The sequence below is a fragment of the Somniosus microcephalus genome, chromosome 8 (assembly GCF_052327205.1).
Source record: "Somniosus microcephalus isolate GS21.2 chromosome 8, FLI_Smic_1.0, whole genome shotgun sequence".
NCBI classification, from domain to species: Eukaryota; Metazoa; Chordata; class Chondrichthyes; order Squaliformes; family Somniosidae; genus Somniosus; species Somniosus microcephalus.
Genome location: NC_140994.1, coordinates 199,166,751 through 199,182,715, shown reverse-complemented (window position 1 = coordinate 199,182,715; position 15,965 = coordinate 199,166,751). Strand labels below are relative to the sequence as shown.

At 46.3% G+C, this 15,965-nt stretch overlaps 1 protein-coding gene across 1 annotated transcript in view; it reads left to right on the top strand.

The window, feature by feature from the left end:
- LOC147114038 (polycystin-2-like) overlaps positions 1 to 15,965 on the top strand; it is a 99,166-nt gene that overhangs the window by 20,601 nt on the left and 62,600 nt on the right. Inside the window, exons 4-6 of the mRNA XM_085996183.1 lie at positions 9,662 to 9,890; positions 14,455 to 14,625; positions 15,723 to 15,904. Coding sequence (XP_085852309.1) covers positions 9,662 to 9,890; positions 14,455 to 14,625; positions 15,723 to 15,904 — 582 coding nt within the window. The remainder of the gene's footprint in view (positions 1 to 9,661; positions 9,891 to 14,454; positions 14,626 to 15,722; positions 15,905 to 15,965) is intronic.

Genomic DNA, 15,965 nt, shown 5'->3' with positions numbered 1-15,965 from the left:
TTCCTGCGCGCCTCTCTCCCCCGTTGACACCGCTCGGTCCTGAACACCGGCTGCGCCCTGTGCGCTCTACCCTCTCTCTCTCCCCGTTGACGCTGCTCGGCCTTTTTCTGTGCCGTCGGTCGGCTCTAGCTGCCGCTGTCCGGGAAGGGTCTGCGCAGTACCTGTTGCCAGCCCGTTTCGCTGGACCACTGTGACTGGAGAACCAAGCCCTGCTCTCGACAGCCTCCCCTGTGATGCTGAAATCTCCGCTGGAAGACTGGGGGGGTTTCCCGTGGTCGACGCCCGTGCTTCTGGACTCGGCCTTCTTCCTCTGTTCTCCAGGAGCAAATCCCTGGGAGGTGATGCAGAGTTGCAGGTAGGTTTGAATCTTCTCATCGCCAATGTTAGATCCGTGTATCTTGATGTTGTGTCCTTCAATAATTAGACAAGAGACTGCAGGGAACAATCAACAGGTGTTTACTGGATGAGGGCTACTCAAAAACTAACTGTACAGATCCCTACTCAGGGTTTATATACAGGTGTGGTCACTGCCGGTACTACAGTATACAGGAGCTGTAAAAAGTAGTTCTCCCCTTAAAGGTACATACATTACAAATGTACATTTATGTTACATTGAAATCCGACATCAACTTGCATTTACATAGCGCCTTTAATGTAGTAAAACGTCCCAAGGCCCTGCACAAGGGTGTTATAAGACAAAAAATTTGACACCGAGCCACATAAGGATAAATTAGGGCAGGTGACCAAAAGCTTGGTCAAAGACGTAGGTTTTAAGGAGCGTCTTAAAGGAGGAAAGAGCAATAGCGAGGCGGAGAGGTTTAGGCAGGGAATTCCAGAGCTTAGGGCCTAGGCAACAGAAGGCACGGCCACAAATGGTTGAGCGATTATAATCAGGGATGCTCAAGAGGGCAGAATTAGAGGAAAGCAGATATCTCGGTGGGGGGGGGGGGGGGTGGAGGTTGTGGGACTGAAGGAGATTACAGAGATAGGGAGGGGCGAGGCCATGGAGGGATTTGAAAACAAGGATGAGAATTTTGAAATCGAGGCGCTGCTTAACCGGGGGCCAATGTAGGTCAGCGAGCACAGGGGTGATGGGCGAACGGGACTTGGTGCGAGTTAGAACATGAGCAGCCAAGTTTTGGATGACCTCAAGTTTACGTAGGGTAGAATGTGGGAGGCCAGCCATGTGTGCATTGGAGTAGTCAAGTCTAGAGGTAACAAAGGCATGGATGAGGATTTCAGCAGCAGTTGAGCTGAGGCAAGGGTGGAGATGGGCGATGTTACGGAGGTGGAAATAGGCAGTCTTTGTTATCCTGTGGATATGTGGTCGGAAGCTCATTTCAGGGTCAAATATGACACCAATGTTGCGAACCGTGTGGTTCAGCCTCAGACAGATGTTAGGGAGAGGGATGGAGTCAGTGGCTAGGGAACGGAGTTTGTGGCGGGGACCGAAAACAATGGCTTCGATCTTCCCAATATTTAATTGGAAAGAATTTCTGCTCGTCCAGATCTGTATGTTAGACAAGCTGTCTGACAATTTAGAGACCGTGGAGGGGTCGAGAGAAGAGGTAGTGAGGTAGAGCTGGGTGTCATCAGCGTACATGTGGAAACTGACGCTATGTTTTTGGATGATGTCGCCAAGGGGCAACATGTAGATGAGAAATAGGAGGGGGCCAAGGATAGATCCTTGGGGGACACCAGAGGTAACGATGTGGGAGCGGGAAGAGAAGCCGTTGCAGGTGATTCTCTGGCTACGATTAGAGAGATAAGAATGGAACCAGGCGAGTGCAGTCCCACCCAGCTGGACGACGGTGGAGAGGCGTTGGAGAAGGATGGAGTGGTCAACCATGTCAAAGGCTGCAGACAAGTCAAGAAGGACGAGGAGGGATAGTTTACCTTTGTCACAGTCACAAAGGATGTCATTTGTGACTTTGATGAGAGCCATTTCGGTACTGTGGCAAGGGTGCAAACTTGATTGGAGGGATTCAAACATGGAATTGCGGGAAAGGTGGGCACGGATTTGGGAGGCAACAACACGTTCAAGGACTTTGGAGAGGAAAGATGGAGTGGTAGTTTGGAAGGACGGAGGGATGAAGGGTTGGTTTTTTGAGGAGAGGTGATGGCGGCAGATTTGAGGGAGAGGGGGACAGTACCTGAGGAGAGAGAACCATTAACAATGTTAGCTAACATGGGAGCCAGAAAAGGAAGTTGGGTGGTCAGCAGTTTGGTGGGAATAGGGTCAAGGGAGCAGAAGGTGGGTCTCATGGACAAGATGAGCGCGGAGAGGTCATGAGGGGAGATCAGAGAGAAACTGGAGAAAGATGTGAGTTCAGGGCTAAGGCAGGGGGAAACCTTAGAGGAAGTTTGGCCCAGTGGGCTAGGGGAAGGAAGGAAAGTGGCAGAGGCAGCTGAACGGATGGTCTCAATCTTAGAGACAAAGAAGTCCATGAGCTCCAACAGTATATATGTGGTGTGGAGATGCCGGAGTTGGACTGGGGTGGACAAATGTAAGAAGTCACACAACACCAGGTTATAGTCCAACAGCTTTATTTGAAATCACAAGCTTTCGGAGCGCTGCTCCTTCGTCAGGTGAAGTGGAGAAACGCATAAAGACACAGCTTATATAGAGTCATAGAGTTTTACAGCACAGAAAGAGGCCCTTCGGCCCATCGTGTCTGTGCCGCCCATCCATCCCTGTCCAGTCAAATCCCATTTTCCAGCATTTGGTCCATAGCCTTGTATGCAATGGCATTTCAAGTGCTCATCCAAATGCTTCTTGAATGTTGTGAGGGTTCCTGCCTCTACCACCCTTTCAGGCATTGAGTTCCACATTCCAACCACCCTCTGGGTGAAGAAGTTCCTCCTCAAATCCCCTCTAAATCTCCTGCCCCTTACCCTGAATCTATGCCCCCTTGTTATTGACCCCCCTACTAAGGGGAAAAGTTCCTCTTTATCTACCCTATCTATGCCCCTCATCATTTTGTACACCTCAATCAGGTCCCCCCTCAGCCTTCTTTGCTCCAAGGAAAACAACCCCAACCTGTCCAGCCTCTCTTCATAGCTGAGGCGCTCCATCCCAGGTAACATCCTGGTGAATCTTCTCTGCACCCTCTCCAAAGCAGTCACATCCTTCCTATAGTGAGGCGACCAGAACTGCACACAGTACTCCAGCTGTGGCCTCACCAGCGTTTTGTACAGCTCCATCATAACCTCCCTGCTCTTATATTCTATGCCTCGGCTAATGAAGGCAAGTATCCCATATGCCTTTTTAACCACCTTATCTACCTGTTCCGCTGCCTTCAGGGATCTATGTACATGTACACCAAGGTCCCTCTGACCCTCTGTACTTCCTAGGGTCCTACCACTCATTGTGTATTCCCTTGCCTTATTTGTCCGTCCAAAATGCATCACCTCGCACTTTTCAGGGTTTAATTCCATTTGCCACTTTTCTGCCCATCTGACCAACCCGTTTATATCGTCCTGTAGCCTGAGGCTTTCCTCCTCGCAATTTACCACCCCACCAATTTTCAAGTCATCTGCGAACTTACTGATCATACCTTTTACATTCTCCTCCAAATCATTTATGTAGATCACAAACAGCAAGGGACCCAGCACCGATCCCTGAGGTACCCCACTGGACACAGGCTTCCAGTCACAAAAGCAACCTTCGACCATCACCCTCTGCCTCCTGCCACTCAGCCAGTTTAGGATCCAACGCGCCAAGGCACCCTGGATCCCATGGGCTCTTACCTTCTTGACCAGCCTCCTATGCGGGACTTTGTCAAAAGCTTTACTGAAGTCCATGTAAACCACATCCACAGCATTTCCCTCATCCACCCCCCTAGTCACCCCCTCGAAAAATTCAATCAGATTTGTCAGACATGATTTACCCTTGACAAAGCCATGCTGACTATCCCCGATTAATCCTTGCCTCTCCAAGTGGAGACTAATTTTGTCCCTCAGAATTTTTTCCAATAATTTCCCTACCACAGATGTTAGGCTCACTGGCCTGTAATTCCCTGGTTTATCCCTGCTACCCTTCTTGAATAATGGTACTACGTTAGCTGTTCTCCAGTCCTCTGGTACATCCCCTGTGGCCGGAGAGGTTCTGAAAATTTGTGTCAGAGCCCCTGCAATCTCCTCCTTTGCCTCCCACAGCAGCCTGGGATACATCTCGTCCGGGCCTGGGGATTTATCCACTTTTTGGCCTGCTAAAACCGCTAGCACCTCCTCCCTCTCGATGCTAATATGTTCAAGTATGTCACAGTCCCCTTGCCCGATTTCTATGTCTGCATCGTCTTTCTCCATAGTGAACACAGATGCAAAAAATTAATTTAAAACCCCGCCTACCTCATCTGGCTCTACACACAGATTGCCACTTTGGTCCCTAATGGGCCCTACCCTTTCCCTGGTTATCCTCTTGCCCTTAATATACATATAAAACATCTTAGGATTTTCCTTTATTTTGCTCGCCAGTGTTATTTCATGGCCCCTCCTCGCCCTCCTAATTTCTTTTTTAAGTACGCCCCTGCACTTTTTATACTCCTCTAGGGCTTCCTCCGTCTTTAGTCTTTTGTAACTGCCAAAAGCCCCCCTTTTATTCCTAATGCATTTTTGTATATCCCTTGTCATCCAAGGTTCCCTTTGCTTGTTGGTCCCACCCTTGACCTTTACAGGAACATGTTGGCGTTGTACTCTCTCTATTTCCCTTCTGAAAGTCTCCCACTGTTTTGATGTGGATTTTCCTATAAGTAGCTGCTCCCAGTCCACTTTGGCCAGATCCTGCCTTATCATATTAAAATCGGCCTTCCCCCAATTTAGAACCCTTATTTCCGAGCCGTCTTTGTCCTTTTCCATGACCACCTTAAATCTCACCGAATTATGGCCACTGTCGCCAAAATGCTCTCCTACTGACACTTCCACCACTTGCCCGGCTACATTCCCTAGAATTAGGTCCAGTACCGCCCCCTCTCTTGTAGGACTTTCTACATGTTGGCTCAAAAAGCTCTCCTGGATGCACTTTAAGAATTCCGCACCCTCTAAGCCTTTCACACTCTGACTATCCCAATTTATATTGGGGAAGTTGAAATCCCCCACTATTATTACCCTATTATTTTCGCACTTTTCTGAGATTTGCCTACGTATCTGTTCCTCTATCTCCCCCTGACTGTTTGGGGGCCTATAGTACACTCCCAGCAAAGTGCTTGCCCCCTTTTTGTTTTTAAGTTCTACCCATATGGCCTCATTAGAGGAACCCGCTAATATATCATCCCTCCTTACAGCAGTAATTGACTCCTTAATTAATATTGCAACACCCCCTCCCCTTTTACACCCCCCTCTGTCTCGCCTGAAGATTCTATACCCCGGAATATTGAGCTGCCAGTCCTGACCCTCCCTCAACCATGTCTCCGTGATAGCAACAATATCGTACTCCCATGTGTTCAACAACAACTTCAGTTCATCCACCTTATTTGCAAGACTCCTTGCATTAAAATAAATGCCTTCCAGCCCTGCCATATTCTCTTTTGCCTTCACATATTTGCTCTGCCTTCCCAGCTGACTTGTTTTTCCCTCTGTATTTGGCTGTAAATCACCCCCTACTATAGCTCCACTCTGTACCCCATCCCCCTGCCATCCCATATAGTCAGAGAATAATGTCAGATGTTTACAGGTAATCTTTCCAACTGCCATTTATCGCACCTCGGCAGAGAGATAATCACAGCAATCAAAGGTGTGAATGGTGTCCAAACAGGAAAACATTACATCAAAGAACATGCAGATGCTGGGGTCTGTATGAAAAACAAAAAAAGACAAAAAACATTTTTTTTGCTGGCAATCACAGCAGGTCCGGCCGCATCTGTGTAGAGAGAACAAAGAACAAGCCAATGTCGACTCGAGTCTGGATGACCCTGCGTCAGGTGGGGTTACATGTAGCGTGACATGAACCCAAGATCTCGGTTCAGGCCGTCCTCATGGGTGCGGAACTTGGCTATCAGTTTCTGCTCGACGATTTTGCGTTGTCGCGAGTCTCGAAGGCCGCCTTGGAGAATGCTTACCCGAAGATCGGAGGCTGAATGTCCTTGACAGCTGAAGTATTCCCCGACTGGGAGGGAACACTCCTGCCTGGTGATTGTTGCGCGGTGTCCGTTCATCCATTGTCGCAGTGTCTGCATGGTCTCGCCGATGTACCATGCTCCGGGGCATCCTTTCCTGCAACGTATGAGGTAGACAACGTTGGCCGAGTCACATAAGTATGTACCATGTACCTGGTGGGTGGTGTCCTCACGTGTGATGATGGTATCTGTGTTGATGATCTGGCATGTCTTGCAGAGGTTGCTGTGGCAGGGTTGTGTGGTGTCGTGGTCGCTGTTCTCCTGAAAGCTGGGTAATTTGCTGCAAACGATGGTCTGTTTGAGGTTAGGCGGCTGTTTGAAAGCGAGTAGTGGAGGCGTGGGGATGGCCTTAGCGAGGTGTTCGTCGTCATCGATGACATGTTGAAGGCTGCGAAGAACATGGCATAGTTTCTCCGCTCCGGGGAAGTACTGGGCGATGAAGGGTACTCTGTTGGTTGTGTCCCGTGTTTGTCTTCTGAGGAGGTCTATGCGATTTTTTGCTGTGGCCCGTCGGAACTGTCGATCGACGAGTCGAGCGTCATATCCCGTTCTTACAAGGGCGTCTTTCAGTGTCTGTAGGTGTCCATCGCGTTCCTCCTCGTCTGAGCAGATCCTGTGTATTCGCAGGGCTTGTCCATAGGGGATGGCTTCTTTAACGTGGTTAGGGTGGAAGCTGGAGAAGTGGAGCATCGTGAGGTTGTCCGTGGGCTTGCGGTAGAGTGAAGTGCTGAGGTGTCCGTCTTTGATGGAGATTCGTGTGTCCAAGAATGAAACCGATTCTGAGGAGTAGTCCATGGTGAGTTTGATGGTGGGATGGAACTTGTTGATGTTATCGTGTAGTCTTTTCAGTGATGCTTCGCCGTGGGTACATAGGAAGAAAATGTCATCGATGTATCTGGTGTATAGCGTTGGTTGGAGATCCTGTGCAGCGAAGAAGTCTTGCTCGAACTTGTGCATGAAGATGTTTGCGTATTGGGGTGTGAATTTGGTCCCCATGGCTGTTCCGTGTGTTTGGGTAAAGAACTGGCTGTCGAAGGTGAAGACATTGTGGTCAAGGATGAAGCGGATGAGTTGTAGGATGGCGTCTGGAGATTGGCTGTTGTTGGTGTTGAGTACTGAGGCTGTCGCAGCGATGCCGTCATCGTGGGGGATACTGCTGTAGAGTGCCGAGACGTCCATCGTGGCGAGGAGTGTTCCTGGTTCAACTGGTCCGTGGGTGCTGAGTTTCTGTAAGAAGTCTGTAGTGTCGCGACAGAAGCTGGGGGTTCCCTGGACGATGGGTTTCAGGATGCCCTCGACATATCCAGAGAGGTTCTCACACAGGGTTCCGTTGCCTGATACAATAGGACGTCTGGGTGTGTTGGCTTTGTGTATCTTTGGGAGGCAGTAGAAGTCTCCCACGCGGGGAGTACGTGGGATGAGAGCATGTAAGATGCTTTGAAGGTCTGGATCGAAGGTCTTGATCAGTCTGTTGAGTTGGCGGGTGTGTTCTTTGGTCGGATCTGCGGGTAACTGTCTGTAGTGTTCCTGGTTGTCCAGTTGTCGGTATACTTCTTTGCAATAGTCCGTTCTGTTCTGTATGACGATGGCGCCTCCTTTGTCTGCTGGTTTGATGACGATGTTGCGGTTGGTCTTGAGAGCGTGGATGGCGTTGCGTTGTGCTCGGGTGACATTCTGGACTGTCTTGTGAGTGCGGCTGATGAATCTGGCGTTGATGCATCTCCTGACAGCTTGAGCATACATGTCAAGCTTAGGGCAGCGACCCTCCGGAGGGGTCCAATTTGAATCTTTCTTCTTCGGTTGCTGCACTGCGGATCCCTCTGTCTGCTGTTCCGGATCATTGATTGTCTCATTGGGTTCGCTGCTGACATCTTGGGATTTGTGGAAGAATTCCCGGAGCATCATTCTCCTGATGAATTCCTCTGTGTCTGCCGCGAGACCGATGGGGTCCATTTTGGTGGTGGGGCAGAAATTGAGCCCTCGGCTGAGAACTTCAATTTTATCTGGTTGAAGGGTGTGGTCGGACAGGTTGACGATGGATTTCCCTGTGGTACCGGGGGAGGCTTGGTTGCTGCTGCTGGTGATGCCGAGTTTCTCAAGCTTCCTGTTCTTGGTGTGCATGTAGGTAGCATAGTTCCGTTGCCTTGTTTCTTTGGCGGTGTCTCGTAGCTGGTCTGCTGTGTCCTGAGCACAGGCTGAGAACATGGACTCCATCTCGGTTTCGAGGTTGCGGCGTCTGCTGTAGAGCTGGTGTACGAGATGGTTGAGGAGTGTGCGAGAGGTACGACGGCAGAGTCTCTCAACGTAGTCTGTGTTGTAGGTTGACTTGAGTGGGTTCGTGATCTGTAGTCCTTTCGGGATCTTGTCTGCTTTCTTGCATCTCTGTAGAAACTTGATGTCTGTGTCGAAATGCGCGATCTTCTTGGAGATCCTCTCCACTTTGAGCCGGCAGTTTGTGGTGTCGATAGTAGCCATGGTGTGGAGATGCCGGAGTTGGACTGGGGTGGACAAATGTAAGAAGTCACACAACACCAGGTTATAGTCCAACAGCTTTATTTGAAATCACAAGCTTTCGGAGCGCTGCTCCTTCGTCAGGTGAAGTGGAGAAATGCATAAAGACACAGCTTATATAGTCAGAGAATCATGTCAGATGTTTACAGGTAATCTTTCCAACTGCCATTTATCACACCTCGGCAGAGAGATAATCACAGCAATCAAAGGTGTGAATGGTGTCCAAACAGGTCAGTCAGGAAAACATTACATCAAAGAACAATGAGGTGGGGTCACAAGGGGTCAAATATTGCAGATGCTGGGGTCTGAAAGACAAAAAACATGTTTTTTGCTGGCAATCACAGCAGGTCCGGCCGCATCTGTGTAGAGAGAACAAGCCAATGTCGACTCGAGTCTGGATGACCCTGCGTCAGGTGGGGTTACATGTAGCGTGACATGAACCCAAGATCTCGGTTGAGGCCGACCTCATGGGTGCGGAACTTGGCTATCAGTTTCTGCTCGATGATTTTGCGTTGTGTGTCTCGAAGGCCGCCTTGGAGAATGCTTACCCGAAGATCGGAGGCTGAATGTCCTTGACTGCTGAAGTGTTCCCCGACTGGGAGGGAACACTCCTGCCTGGTGATTGTTGCGCGGTGTCCGTTCATCCGTTGTCACAGTGTCTGTATGGTCTCGCCGATGTACGCGTATATATGTGCACCATTAAACTCATATCATGTGCAATTCATCTGTAGCCACTTCTTCTTTTCCCATTGATGATTTTGGGGATATAGCACCATAATAAAGACAATTGTTTGCAAATCACATTTAATTAACTCTGCTTTCCCAGAACTCAAACTCAGCACATGAAAACCTGGGTAAATGTGGTATGTAACGAGAGTAAACCTCAATATTTAGTGGCAGGAGTGCATAAGGCTCAGTTAAAATGATATGGGTTGTATTTGTACTGTAAAAATGTTGTAAATTTAATTTTCAAGTAAGTAAAATTTGTTTTCAGTTCTTCCAGATTGATTGAATCTTATAACTTGTTTGCTTACCAGGCTACTGGTGGAATTTCCTGCAACTGGTGGAGCCATTCCTTCCTCTGAGTTTTTCACAGTCAAACTCCTACGATATGCTTCTAACTTCGACTACTTTCTGGCTGCCTGTGAAGTTATCTTTTGTTTCTTTATCTGCAACTATTTGATCCAAGGAGCCATAGCGCTGTACACTTTTAGGTTGACATACTTCAAGATTTTTTGGAATTGTTTGGATTTTTTAATTGTTCTGGTCAGTATTATGTTTTAATATGAAAAGAAAGAAGTTTGTGCTTACTCTCATAATGTGCTTTATTCTATTAGTTAGTTCCTTTTAAGTAAGAATAACAATTGAAACAGAAATGTCTTTTGTTCCCACTATCTATCCTTTATTGCTGTAATAATATTAGAGTTCACAAAGTATAATCAGTTGGGATTTTAACTGCATGAAACTAGGCAGAAAGAAAAAATGAATCAGAGCCTATCCATGTACACCTCTAACTTGCACAGCCTGTTTCTACCTCCTCCTCATCATACACAAACAGGACCTATTTCAGCTTGCTCCTGCCCCACCAAACTAACTTCCTCTTGCCTTGGCTCTATTATTTCCCCCTTGACCAGTATCTACCCATCCTATATCCATGACTCTATTGATGCCCACTGCCACTTTGATTATTTCAGAATCGTTGCCTTCCCATCATGGGTGTGGTCACTCTTTACCACCAACCCTCACCAGGGTGGTTTCTGGGACCTCCACTTCTTCCCAGTTGGACGCTGACATAAACAACCCCCCATACACCACCTAGCTGAACTCGTTCTCACTTTGAACTACTTCCTTTTTAACTTCACACACTTCCTCTAGATAAAGACGTCACTTTGGGAGCATGCATGGGTTCCAGCTATGCTTGTCTTTTTGAAGGATATGGCACATTCTTTGTTCCAATCCTACTAAGGTCCTTCCTTAGACAGCTTGCTCTGTTAGATTGATGACTGTATTGGTGCTGCTTTCTGATCTTTAGAATTTGATTAACTTTGCTTCCAAGCTCCACCCATCCCTCACCTTTATGTGGTTCATTTCTGACTCTTCCTTTTAGTGTCAGCTTGGCTCATTCACCTGTATGTCAGAAGATTGTAGGTTTAAGCTCCACTATGGACTTATGTAAGACGGTTCGAATCCGACACCAAATCTGTTTATTGTGTTCGACCAAGTCCAGACACAAGCAATGTCTTTGAGCAGTAGGCATACAGAGAAATAAATGATATTACAACGTTTCCCCGGGTAGACAGGTAACCTTCATCGATCCTTTCGATCCTGAACAAGTTGTTAAGGAAAGCTCAAGAACTTTTTAGGCCATCGCTCATGAACACTATCATTGCTGATTCATCATGGCATGACAAGTATTATTGTGAACAAGACCCCCAGAAATGGGATATTTCCTTCAAAACACCAGTTGCCAACTTGTTTACCATTTAGAATTTAATTAATCATCCTGCGCTCCATTATCCCACTTCCTATCTCAAGACTACCTTGGCTATCTCGTTTCATAATGTGACCACAAAAATAAGTCAATGGGCATAAATCACACATCCTGCACACACTTTCAGCAAAAACTAAACAGCACAGTCAGCTAAATTGTACCCTGACACATTAAACCTTAAAGCATCCTGAGAATGAACAACTTTTAACCATTTCATTATTTCTAGCTAAAGTAAAAATCTACAAGCTATCTATAAGTAAAATGAAACCAAAAACTTTAATCATATGATATTAAACCAAATCCTAATTCTATGTATACATGTATATAAGGATAGGGTATCTTGTACTTAAACACATAGGGCCGGATATTCCGATCCCTAGGGGTGGGTACGCGCTGTGTACCCACCCATAGGGACATCAGAAATGCAGGTTTAAGGCATGCACTGTGCATGCGCTGGAAACCGGCATTTCCGATCTGTCAAAAAAGCTCGGCAGATCCTCCGCCTACCCTGGAGAAGGGCCTCTGAGAGCAGATAGTTCTGCCTTTTTGGAGACCCTCCGCCCGCAGAAACCCCTTACAATTCTTGTGCCTGGTAAAAGCGTAAGGCTTGCTTTTACCAGGGTAAGAGTTGAAAAAAGTTTTAAAAATAAATAATTTTCCACTGATTTATCATTTAAAAATACTTAAAAAGGTAAGTTTATTTTTAGCCCTGTAAAAAACATAAATTATTTTTTTCAAAAATTTAGGGCTAAAAATTCGGAATCGCCGCGCCAGGTCTTTAGTGCCCGAAATTTAGCGCTGGGCCGGATTCCCCTAGCGCCCGCCTGAAATTCAGTAGCGCCGCCCCAAGACGGAGGCGGGCGCTATTGGAGGGTTTGGCCGCCTCGTTTGGGGCGAAGAATGTCAGTTTCCGGCGCCCAGCTGCCACTGCGGCAACCGATGCGGTGCGGCAGGCTGGGGTACTGCAGGCCTCCTCCTTCTCTTAAGGAGGAGCTGCCTGCAGCCGTGAGATCGCCGCTGGATTCCCCCGTCAAATGAGCCCGGCACCACGGAGAAGTGCCGGGCTCGCGGGAGTCACACACCAATGCCGCGGGGGGGTGGTGCAGGAGTCCGGGGAGGGAGGTGCGGCCAGGCGGCCGCCGGGAAAGCGGCCGGCCGCCCCTCCACCTTTATGCGCCGGCCTCTCGGAGCTGTAAGGCACCGCTTTGCAAACGCTGTTTGCGGCCGCGACGGGCGAGGCGGCCGCAACTGAATTTGGTCATCGGGACGGATTACCATTGGAACCGAGGCGCTGCGCACACCGATGACGTCATCGGTGCCGGTGCAGTGCTACCGGCTAACGCCGATGTTAGGGACCAAATCAATTTCGGGCGCTAAAAAACTTCCGGCGCAAACCACTTTATAGCCAATAAGTGGGCGCAAACGCGACTGAATTTCTAGGCCTTAAAGTTTTGTTTAAAATAGTTAATTTATTGGACTTTCAAGTCATTTTAAAAATGTGATGTTTTTCTTTTAATTTATTTAAAGTTTTACTGTGTTTTTGGGGGTGATCTCCATTCATATATTTGACAGGTCTTCCTGTCAAATGTATGAAGGGAGATTCCCTTCTTTGATTGGCTCCCCATGGCCCACGTGATCCCAGGGACGCTGCAAACTACCTGCGCCTCTGGGATATGTGGGCCCTCACACCGGCAGTTTGGAGAGGCCCAGCAGCGGAATTGTGCACCTCCTGGGAGCCCTCAGGTAAGGGCATAGATTTTTCCAGATCGCAGTCCTCCACCCGCGGGAGGCCTGCGATCGGAATATCTGGGCCAGTATCTAGGCTGACATTTTAGTGCAAAACTGAGAGGTGCCATCATGAGAGATGAGATGTTAAATTGAGGCCTATCTACCAGCACAGGTAAATGTAAAAGATCCCGTAGCACTTTAAAAAAGTAGTAGGGAGTTCTCCCAGTGTCCTGGCCAACACACCTCCCTCAACCCACATCACTAAAATATAGATAATCTGGTGATTCATTCATTTTGTGTTTGTGGGACCTTGCTGCCACATTTGCCTACATAACAACAGTAACTACATTTAAAAGTAAAATCCATTGGCTGTAAAAACACTTTGACATGTCCCAACGACATGATAAGAGGCAATGGCCCAGATTTTGCGATAGGAATAACGGTGAGGCTGCCAGCGTTCACCATTATAACCGAGTAAATCACAGCAACTTCTAGCGTCCACACATGCGCAGTTAAATGCGGAAATCCGGAGGTTGCTGTCGGAGATACCCCACTCCTCCACACGGTCCACCGTAACAGTCCTTGTCGATAACGCAGCACTGAAATCAATGCAATGGCGTGAACCTGGCCCACTAGCTCCCCACTAAAGATGCCAGAAAAGATTAGGGCTGGTGCATTCAGGAGTTAAGTGATTTTTTAACAGGGTGATAAGTGATAATAACTGCGAAACAACACCGGACACTTGATCAGACACCAGATTAGAGCAAGTCTCCACTCTAAAGCCCACTGTGGGGAGCTGCCAGAGAGGTGAACGGCGAGTGTCATTCCTTCGCCGCTGACCGCAAAATCCGGTCCATTATAAATGTAAGTTCTTTCTTTTCTTTCCTGACCTTCTGACTCTAATTCAGACATTGAGCTGCTCACCGACATCTACTCCAAGCCCACTGGTTCCCATAACTATCTGGAATATATTTCTTCCCACCCTTCCGGTAAAGACTCCATCTCTTTTTTTAAGTTTATCTATTTCCATCACATCACCTCTGATGACTCCAGCTTCTGCACCAGAGCTTCTGAAATGTATCATCTAACAATTTATTGCTTTTGTTTCAAGCAAATTGCACTTCATTGCACAACAGTTTGTGTGGAAAAAGTGCTTCCTGACTTCACTCCTAAATGACCAAGCTTTAATTTTAAGATTATGCCCTCTTGTTCTGTATTTCCCCACCAGAGGAAATAGTTGCTTTGTATCTACACCATTGAATTCCTTTATCATTTATCACCCATCAACCCCTTATCCAACTGACTACTTATTTTCTGTTTACTGGTCCAGAATATTTTGAAAGACTACCTAAAGAATTACTATAGTGTGAAAGAAAAATAATGGTATTGTATTATTAATGTTCTTATTGCTGCAGATGGGTGGTAATCCACTCCTACCTAAGCGATGCTCTGAGCAGGTAACAGAAATCTAGCAGCAAGTCACTTCTTAAAGTCTCCTAAAAAGATTTTAAAGATACTGGAAAGTTATGCCTGTTAGCCAAATAGCAGTTTTATATTTCCAAAAGCATTGAATGTGAAACCAATTTCAATTTTGATTTTTCTCTCCCTCAGTTGTCTTTACTAGCCATCTTTTACAACATCTATCGTACAATAAAAGTAAGTTTATTACTTGGGAATCTTCTGGATAATTCAGACACATACCCAAACCTCTACTTCTTGGCTTACTGGCAGAACCGGTATAACATCATCATTGCATTTACAGTTTTCATTGCATGGATAAAGGTATTTTTTTAGTACATTACTAATTGATTTTCGATGACACTGTTTATGGATAGTCTAGAATTTAGATGTACAGCTATCGTGTTTACTTGCTATCCTGACCTGTTCTCCTTTAAGACCACTGCCCGAGTACTCTCTCTGGGAATTCAGGTCATTGTAGGTGCTTAGAAATCCCGTTGTTCAATTAGAGGCCAAGTAGCTTGCTTATAAATTTCAGGCCCAGGAACTGGCTTTATTTATAAATGTTGTACATTTGTATTATTAGAAAGAAGAAAGAAAGAACTTGTATTCACATGACCTCAGGATGTCCCAAAGCACTTTACAGCCAATTAAGTACTTTTGAAGTGTAGTCACTATATTGTAATATAAAGGGAAACATGGCAGCTACATTGCACACAGCAAGGTCCCACAAACAACAATGAGATAATGACCAAGTAATTTGTTTTACTAGTGTTGTTTGAGGGATTACGATTGGCCAGGACACCAGGAGAACTGCCCTGCTGTTCTTCAAATAGTGCCATGGGATCCTTTACATCCACCTGAGACGGTAGACAGGACCTCAGTTTAACGTCTCATCCGAAAGACAGTATTTCTGACAGTGCAGCACTCCCTCAGTACTGCACTGATGTGTCAGCTGAGATTATGTGCTCAACTCTCTGGAGTGGAACTGAAACACTTGACTTTCTGATTCAGAGGCAAGAATGCTACCACTATGCCAAGGCTGATAAGGCCATCAGGTGGCAGGGCGGAAAATTGCCCCGTAGGATTTCACACTGATGAACTTGGAATTCACTAGAGCAAATTCCTACTTTTTATAGGAATCGCTTTATTATAAATTACATATTAATAAAAAATAGTTTTATTTCTATAAACTCAACACCACAAAGCAAATCTTAACTATTAATAAACGATTTACATCCATAAGCTGTTAAAGATAATTGAATTATGTTTATTAAAAAACCCATTAGTATTATATAATGGTAATAAAGAGTACTTTAAGGATATATTTTTGCAAATCCATTTCTCAGATGATAAACAATAACATCAACTTGAACATGGCAAATTTATATTATGAATCTTTTTTGTTTATTTTGTTTTAGATTTTCAAATATATTAGTTTCAATATGACGATGACTCAGCTGTCTACAACCCTCTCTCGTTGTGCCAAAGGCATTGTTGGATTTGCCATAATGTTTTTTATAGTATTTTTTGGATATGCTCAGTTAGGCTACCTTATCTTTGGCACCCAGGTGGAAACTTTTCACACTTTTGGCAGCTGCATGTACGTATTAAAATTCTGATTCAATATCTGAATACTGAGTAGAATAGTTACGGAACCTAGC